The 9,454-nt window shown below is 34.7% G+C and overlaps 1 protein-coding gene across 1 annotated transcript in view; it reads left to right on the top strand.

The window, feature by feature from the left end:
• The window catches only part of LOC111385147 (serine/threonine-protein kinase pakB-like), a 23,013-nt gene that overhangs the window by 11,955 nt on the left and 1,604 nt on the right, over positions 1-9,454 (top strand). Inside the window, exons 8-18 of the mRNA XM_023009522.1 lie at positions 7-43; positions 128-371; positions 2,672-2,764; positions 2,990-3,130; positions 3,206-3,298; positions 3,883-4,072; positions 4,205-4,290; positions 6,398-6,486; positions 6,967-7,018; positions 7,147-7,203; positions 8,564-8,698. Of these exons, the coding sequence (XP_022865290.1) occupies positions 7-43; positions 128-371; positions 2,672-2,764; positions 2,990-3,130; positions 3,206-3,298; positions 3,883-4,072; positions 4,205-4,290; positions 6,398-6,486; positions 6,967-7,018; positions 7,147-7,203; positions 8,564-8,698 (1,217 nt within the window). The remainder of the gene's footprint in view (positions 1-6; positions 44-127; positions 372-2,671; positions 2,765-2,989; positions 3,131-3,205; positions 3,299-3,882; positions 4,073-4,204; positions 4,291-6,397; positions 6,487-6,966; positions 7,019-7,146; positions 7,204-8,563; positions 8,699-9,454) is intronic.

Below are 9,454 nucleotides of genomic sequence, written 5' to 3' on the forward strand. Positions count from 1 at the left end.
TCATAGTGGATACTTTCGGTGGCCGAATAGAGAATCTTCTGAGGTAGTATATATAGAAGGGCAAGAAAGAGAATAAGATATTCTATATTGATGTTGCATTGAAGTAATTAACATTTCTTACATGCAGAGAGAAGTATGTACTTGCTTGTGATCTAGTGGATATAACTAATGATACCGGATATCCAGAAACCTTCAAACCATGGCTGGACAGTGCTTCTCAGAGTAGCACACCATCAACCCCTTCACAACCCTCACATAAAGATCGAACCAGCATTGATGATTTTTATATAATTAAGCCAATCAGCAGCGGAGCTTATGGAAAAGTATTCTTGGCCCGAAAACGAACAACGGGGGATTTCTTCGCAATAAAGGTACTTGTTGTTTATAAGATGGTGTTCTGTAGTGACGGTGGTATGGCTTACGGACTCTGTTTGACTGATTTAGGAACATTTAGTTTTTATGCGATGCTAATCACATTGTTCTTTGGGAAATGAATTGCAGACTTGCTTAGTTGTAATATGTTTTCCTCCAAATAGGCACTAAACTGAATCTTTTGGTGGAAAAGGAGATTTAGTTTTTGTCCGATTGTCTTAAATTTGCTTGTTCAATATTGCTACAGCCTAATAGCTTATCCTGGCGGGGAAAAAAGCTCAGAGCATCTCAGTTAATTAAGAAAATGCTCAGTAGGCATGGTTCGCTTGTGTTGTAGCATCATAGTCTTCATATTCCAAGGGTACTGTGAAGTGGAAGAGCTTCTACACATTATGATGAGGACATCATTTTTTATTTATTTCTAGTTTGACTTTATTTATATTTTAAATTCTATTTATGTAATTGGGCTTGTATTAGCCCAAGTCCATTCTAATTAGGGTTTTATTTTTACTATTTAAATCTAATGTGCCTGGTAATTTTCTTTAGTTTTTGATGAATTGAAGAATATTTTGGTAGTTTGTTGCCTATGGCTTCTCTTTCCTCTCCCTCCCCCTATCCCCTATGAATTTCTATTTATTCTCCAATTTCTCCCCCCATTCTCTCCGTTTCTCCCCTCTTTCTTGCTTTTTCTTTCTATTCTTTAATTCGTCTTGCATCAAATTTAGTATCAGAGCTAAAACTTGGGAAATAAATTAATTATATTCTAGAATTTTTTCCATTCATATTCTCAAACTCATGCGCCTCCGCCATATCCACAGTCATGCATCATCAACCACTATCACATTCCCTAAAGTTCTAGAACAGCACAAGCGGAAATAATTCTTGGTAACAGCAGCAGCTTTCTTTTTTTTTTTTAACAGCAGCAACTTTCTTTTTTTAAAAAGTTTTTTGTTGTTAGTTTTAAAAAAAAAAAGAGTTACTGTTCGTGGTTATGGTTCACGCCCGATTTCAGTTTTTTATTTTTTGATTTTTATTTGTTTTGATTTTTACTTTTTTTTAAAATCCGTACCATCAAGAAGTCTTTTGTCACAAGCTGCTATTTTATTTCTGCTATATGCTGCTCTTCAACATTATCCCTTTATCAAGATAAAATCTCATTCCCACGCAACCATTCAAGCCCAGTAAACACCACCCAACTGATCTACTGATCTAAATCCAGCAATACAAACTCCTAGTCTATCATCAAAACTTACCCACGTCCAAGTTTATAACCATGTAATTTTCTTGGTAATTTGCTTTAGTTTTCGATGAATTGAAAAATATTTTGGTGGTTTGTTGCCTATGGCTTCTCCTTCCTCTCCCTTCCCTATGAATTTCTACTTCTTTTCCGGTTTCTCCCTCTATTCTCTTCGGTTCTCCCCCTCTTTCTTGCTTTTTCTTTCTATTCTTTAATTCATCATGCATCACATTATCAAGCTGATGGCACTGAACATATCAGCAGGAACCCCATACGCTTTTGGTTCTTTTTCTACAAATTAAAAACACCATATCAACATATATGGTTCAAGCTTAGATGTAGTTTTCTGAGCTTTGGTTTTGAGCGTACGTGGAGGAATTCGTTGTTCAAATGGTAAATATTATGTATATCATCTCCAATGGGAATATGCAAGCAATTTCTGTCCTTTTTGACGTTCAACTGTCAGCTATTTATGCTCCTTGTAAGGGACAGCTGAGTCATATTTGGTTACCCGTGTATAAATATATCTAACAATGTTTTAATGTACTTGAAACAGGCATAACTCAGGCACGTATTTACCATTATTGCCAAACATGATCATGCATGCGTATAATGAAGATGCACTGGTGATGTTTATATAGATATTCATTCACCAGCCAGGCAGCCACTGTCCCCTTTCTCTTATCTTTCCCCTATAATTAGCGTAGACACCTGTATGTAGGCTCCAATTCATTGTTTTTACGAAGGAATGTAGTTCTTCGATGACTAGTCATAAATGAAGTCCAGGCAAAATATGATTAACTGCAATCACTTCATCACTCTGTTGTATTTATGACTTATGTTATGTAGGGAAAAAGTTATCCCTTGGATCCTGCATTATTAAAATTCAAACAATTAAATATATTTGAAAATCCATTGTTATACAGGCAATGACAGTAGCATCCGAAGTCTTCACTTATTGATGCTTCACCTAGAGCGTTTATCATTTTTGTACACCGATACCCTAGACTCCTGGTTTCATGCAAAATGGTTTCAATATAATTTGGTCTGTTCTTAATCCAGGTACTCCAGAAATTGGATATGTTATGGAAGAATGATATTGATCGCATATTGGCCGAGAGGAATATATTGATCACTGTACGAAATCCTTTTGTGGTAATGTCCAATTCTCTATTTAATATCCACTTAAACTGGCATTCTTGGGAGAGAGTCCAACACGAGGACACTTTCTTTCAGTGCCTACTTAATTTTCTATCGAATTAGTAGATCATTGGAAAATTGAATGTTGATGAACACCTTAATTTCTATGAAGCTAGAATATGTAGACAACCTGAAATGCTTGGGTATTGTAAAACATAGCAGAAATCTTTCTTGCTGCAGGTTCGATTCTTTTATTCGTTTACCAGTAGAGACAACCTCTATTTGGTTATGGAATATCTCAATGGTGGAGATTTATACTCTTTGCTCCAAAAAGTTGTTTGCCTCGAAGAATCTGTTGCTCGTTCCTACATTGCAGAACTGGTATTCTTGGAACAATATCATAATTATGTTCTGAGCTTCTGAACACCTTTATAAGCAGAGGTTGGCTTATTTCAGGTCCTTGCATTGGAATATCTTCATTCTCTTGGAATAGTGCATCGTGATTTGAAACCAGACAACATACTAATTGCACAAGATGGGCATATCAAGGTATTAGATTTATTCCCTATAAATTAAAATCTTTAACTTCGGAAAAATGTTTGATAGGTGCACAGGCCACATATGATATTATTGTTTGAAAGTGCAACCAGAAAGACATACAGTTTTGATATGGTACCTCTAACTGAAAATTTAGTTCTAATAGGATATAGAAGTATCTTGAGATACTGAATACCTCCAAATTCTCATTTGTATCAAGTTTCCAATAGGAGCAACTCAAATAAATGGATGAAATGGTGGTACAGTCAACACGTGCATCCCTAAAACAACTATGAGGCTATCGAACTGGCTAGTACTGCTAAATCTTTTTATGTTCTTATGGTGTTTACTGATAACTGTCTTTTTATTCTGAATTTAATTATTTATCTTGAATGATTATGGAGAAATAATAACTGATGGCTTTATCTCTATTGAATTAATATGTACACACAAATGTTAGTATAAATGTGGAGATGTTTAATACGCATAACGGGGTTTTGTTTTAAGGCTGTGGACATGGTGCATAAGATGTTCATCGTATGTCTATATGAAGTTTTTCTGACCATAAATTGTTGAATTCTGAATGATTCTTACAGCTTACAGACTTCGGATTGTCAAAAATTGGACTCATGAACTGTACCAGTGATTTATCTGGAGCAGAGACCGAGAAATTTGATGTTGTACATGGGCCTGATCAGCTCAATGATGATTCAGAAGATAATCACCGGTCAGCTGTTGGGACCCCGGATTATTTGGCACCTGAAATTCTTCTTGGAACGGAGCATGGTCAGGCAACTATTTGATTTCTTGCCATTTCTTTTTGCCGCTGCTCCCTCAGCCATACCACTAACACACAGAACTGAAAAAAATGAAAAAGATGTGTTAAGTCCTGATATTACCTCTTGGGTGCACTGGCAGGTTGTGCTGCAGATTGGTGGTCTGTTGGAATTATCCTATTTGAGTTAATTACTGGAATTCCACCATTCACTTCCGAGAATCCAGAGGTATTTGTTACAATTTTAATCATGTAAAGATACTTAATTTGCTAAATCTTGTACGAACTTCTGCAGATTACGTGTTCTGTGTAGTGATGAGTGGTGTGCCATTGTATTAAGGCATTTTTATGAGTTGTTGTTCCTTAGCAGTTGAGCGGGATTGGAATGGGGACAACATTTGAAGTAGCCTTTAGCCCTTTCAGATGCAGCTCCTGACCAGTTTGGAAGGGATGTGTCATTGAATATGTGGAATGGGCCTGATTGCTATTTTGTTATGCAATTTTCTTCAGTTGAGTTTTTGAAGGATAAATGTCCAAAAGATGAATTTAGCAAAAAATAAGCATATTAAAATGGATGTGTAGCCGTGCTAGAATAACAGAATAAGTAATGGATGTGTAGCCATGTGAAATTAGTCATAAACTTGATCGTTGATCCTAATCTTTGGTGAAACTGTATTATGAAATTTGTAGAATGGACAAGATTATGTCCCCATGCCACAAATTAGGTACCTAGGTTCTTTGCATGTATCTAGTTTTATATAGATGTGGCAAGAATGAAACAAAACTCAAATATATTTATATGGATAGTTTTTTCTCAGATATACGACTTGGATATTTTATTGTAACCATGCTGCTTCTGAATTTTCTATAGATTTTCTTTATTCATCTTTACTGAAGACAATTCACATTCACATGTTCCTTGTAACAGAGAAGATTAGCATGTATTTATTGAAACTGACTGATTTTAAATGGTTCCTTTGGTTTCTTAAATTTTGATTTTTTTCATGGGAATGGAGACAACATTTGAAGCGGCCTTTAGCCATTGAAATGCAGCTACTGACTGCCTCCGAAAGGGGTGTGTCACTAAGAATGTGGAATGAGCCTGGTTGCTATTTTGTTGCGCAATTATCTTCACTTTTTTTGAAGGACAAAATATCCAAAATGTTATTAGCAAAAAATAAGCACATTAAAATGGATGTGTAAGAGCATCTCCTAGGTCATTTAATTATAAAGAGCATCTTATACATTATAAAGAACATCTTTAAATTTAGGGAGTCAATTTTTATGCACTCCAAGATGCTTTCTATTTTGGCTCTTTATTTTATTTTTCTCAAGAAATATTTATTGATTTCTCGTTATATTTTATTTAACATAATTTTTTATATGTCAATGATCAATCAAATTAAATGTGGTTTGAATAGTTTAAGAAGTAGAGTATTGAAATATGTAACTTATTAAATGTAATCATTGTACATTAAGAATAGAAAGTGAGTTTGACTTTCTAAATTTAAAGAGTCAAACACACGTACTATTTTAAAAAGTTAAAATAGTCTTTTAGAACTTATTTTTAATCATTAGCTCTTAAAATAAAGAGCATTTTGTATTTAGAGAGTCTCGGAGAAGCTCTAAAGGAATAAGTAATGAGGATATACATATACACTGCCAAGTAGATATGGCACCAATTGAGTCGATGTTTAGCTTCTTGCTGTACAATTTTGAACTTTTAGTATCTCAACAACCTGTTAACATTTTACACTCCTCAAATATTTAATAGATTCTCTGTTTAACTGTTTATCAAATATGAGAAGTCTGTGTGTAACTTCCATCTTTGTGGGAAAGTGCTGGCTTCTGTGTGCATCTCTGTTTCACTTATATTGTTAAACTGCTACTTAACTCCTAAATTTATCATCCAATGTATTTTCTTGGTGTGAGATTATTACAATAATGAATTATCAATTTTATTGCATTGCAATAATAGGATTATTGAAGAAACTAATTATGAATCAAAGTACGACTGGACTAAAAAAAAAAAAATTAAGCTGTGCTAATTTTATTTATAAGAAAAATTAAGATGGGTTGCCTAGCTAAGCCCATACCATACCCCCTTATATCCGCCCCTGGTGCCCTGGATTAAGTGTTTTTCTCCAATTGGAGAATGTAAATAATCTGTTCCTATATTAACTCATTGTTAACTTCAACTGGTAATGCAATAGTTTCTTGCTTCTTGGTGATTGTTTCCCTCGTCTTTCCATGATCTGTGATGAGATTACATCATTCATCTATTGGAGTTCGAATTTTTGTTCTCCTAACATTTCACCATCTTCTTGACTTGACAGATAATCTTCGACAACATTCTTAACAGAAAAATCCCCTGGCCATCTATTCCCAGTGAGATGTCTTACGAGGCCCAAGATTTGATTGACAGGTTGGTTAATGCAATTGGAGTTAATCCATAGATATAACAACAAAATTGTCAATAGAGAGTTTATTTTGCTCCAATTTAAATTATCTGTGTCGAATGTAATCACTAACATTTTCAGACAGAATTAAAACATCTATTGAATGCTTAATAATGATCGCTGGACCTGTAGCCAGAGGAAATTGATATTTTCAATAGAGAAACACTACAGAAAGTTTTATAGTTTACATGGTTTAATAGAATTAGAAGAAATCTGAATGCACATTTTGCATTAGCTCATCCTTCATGATATTGGCATGAGCTAGGCCATTTGATTTCATTGTTGTTGATCACCTCTACTAACCACCTACTGTGTGCTTATTCGTCTGTTTCTTTCTTTATTTCTTTCTTTCTTTCCTTTATTATATTATTATTATTTTTTTAATTTTTATCTTTTTTCGGTGGACATCAACTGGTTAATATCATTAGTATTTGACCAACTCTCAGGTTTCTTGTTCATGATCCTAATCAGCGTCTAGGAGCAAAGGGAGCATCAGAGGTGCCATGTTTCAACTATCTATTCTTTATGTTCACTCACAAAGATGGACAATTATTCACACATGTGATGATCTGGAAGATGAACTGTTAAATGCAAACTGACTTCTCTCATTTCCTCATTTCTCCTAGGTTAAATCACATCCCTTTTTCACAGGAGTGGACTGGGATAATCTTGCCTTGCAGAAGGTCAGGATGCAAGCCCTCACCGTTTCCTATATAAATGCTATTTTATATGGCAACCTTTGCAGCATACATGTCCCTGATGTAAATTCACCAGTTCTTTTATAATAAAAGTTTTATTGGGCTCAATCGACATGCCTTCACGGTGGTAGGGAGCCAAAAATTTTATTGCAGTTAATGATGTTAATATTGTCAGAGCTGTAATCATAATTGGTGGTGGTGGTATATGAGGCACGTATTCAGCATGATAAATGTTAAATCAAGTGTAAATGGATGTCTTAAGGCTGTATTGCATGCCCAGGGGAAGATCTGGGGAGAGGGGAGGTGCTTCCCTGCTTTTCAGCCAAAGCCCACCCTGATACGTGAATGTGGGAAAAACTTTTATATGAGTCTAGTCCAATATCTTTGCCCACCTCAATTTGAAATTTTAGCCGCCCACCCCCACGTCAGGGCTGCTGTGATTGCAGCAATCAAAATGTCACGAGATATAATCACCATATCGGATTATCTTGTTATGATGGATTTTGGTTTAATCCACCAAAATAAACTTGAGGAGCCTGAACAACAAAATGTTGTATCTGTTTCTTTGTTCTCTTTTTTTTGGGAGCTTTCATTCATCCTTAGACAGATGTAGCACATTCTGAAAGCCCTTTTGTGGTTGTCATATTCAAATCCAAGTCAAAAAACTCTTTTTTTTTTTTTTTTTAAATGCAATGCAGTTTTTAAACCTCTTTATGTACTTAGAAAGTTTTTTTATGAGATTTATGACTGACCTTTATTATCCAAAACCAGAAATAATTATTAGCATGTTGGCAAGTGTTTATAAACATAAAAGTCAAACCACTTCATCTCCATATTTCGTGGGATACACGAGTACTATCCACTTATTCACCACTCATTTCTATATGTTTATAAACGCTTGCCAAACATATGCTATATTTGCAAGAATTCCAAGATTTTGTGTATTTATGTTTATGAGGAGGTCGACATATCTTAAATTTATGAGGTTGTCAACATATCTTAAAAAATAGCAGGATACTGAATCGTGGAAGTGAACTGCAGGCACTCAGTTTATATCCTACTACAACAACTAAAGTATATCTATAAATGTTCTGGTATCCTCTCCGATATTGCAAATAAACTTTCAGATACATCTCTCTCTTTGTTTTGAAGGACGATTAGTTTTGTAATTGGCTTTTCATAATGTCCTCGCTCTCGGTTAATATAAAGATTCAAAAACACTGCCTTTGATTACCCACTTATTCTTTCTGCAAGCATACTGCATGAATCATTGGTGTAGTGTTTTCTTTTTCAAAATGATTTTATTTTCCTTGTAATTGATTTGCCAATTAAATGTTTCCCATAGGCTGCCTTTGTTCCACAACCTGACAGTGCAGATGACACGAGTTACTTTGTATCTCGTTATAATCCCATTGGAATACAAGACGACGAAAGTTCGACTTCTGACAGTTCTGATTTGCAATCAAATTCTGGACTTGAGGTTAATGCTCGTTTATCAATTGAACTGTGTGTCCCCATATTTTGTAGGAGTAAGAATTATGCTCAAGTATAGATTGACTTAAAATGTTAACCTGCATTGATTTTTTTAAGGCCTCAATATTAAGATAAACAAATATGAGATATTGTTTGTAGGGTTTATCTCTTTCTTCCTTTATTTAGTAGGTTGAGATAAGATTTAATTTATCTTAATGGCAAAAATTGAATTGGAGGATCCAAGCTTGTAGTTCAAGTCAAATAAAGAGTGTTAAAAAAAGTATCTTTGGCGTTATATTTTAGATGGACATTTACAAGAATTTTTTACCTTTGGAGAACTTCTATTCCGTGCTCATATATCATAGGATTTAGTCTATGAATATAATGATCTTGATAGTAAATCATGGCATAATTTTTTGAGACTCGGATGCTCGAGCTCTTTGAAATGGTCGGAGTACCTGTGTCGATATGGGTACAGGCATGGGACATGTGTCGAATCCTCCAAGTTTCAACTGGACACGACGCCATTTCTACTTCTTCTTTCCCCTTTTTACTATCTATAAACCTAGTACCACTGTCGAGAGGGTGGAGTAAGGCAGTGGCGTTAGGTTTTCCATTCTTCCTTTCTTTATTATTTCCCTTTTCTTATTTTTTTTTTCTTCCTCCCCTCTCTATATAAGTGGTTTATGGTTTTGTTTGTATAAAATAAAAATGGGTTTCGTATAATTCTAATTAATGTTCCATTAAGTTTAAACTGCAATCA

This window comes from Olea europaea, unplaced genomic scaffold, assembly GCF_002742605.1.
Source record: "Olea europaea var. sylvestris unplaced genomic scaffold, O_europaea_v1 scaffold3091, whole genome shotgun sequence".
Classification (NCBI taxonomy): domain Eukaryota; kingdom Viridiplantae; phylum Streptophyta; class Magnoliopsida; order Lamiales; family Oleaceae; genus Olea; species Olea europaea.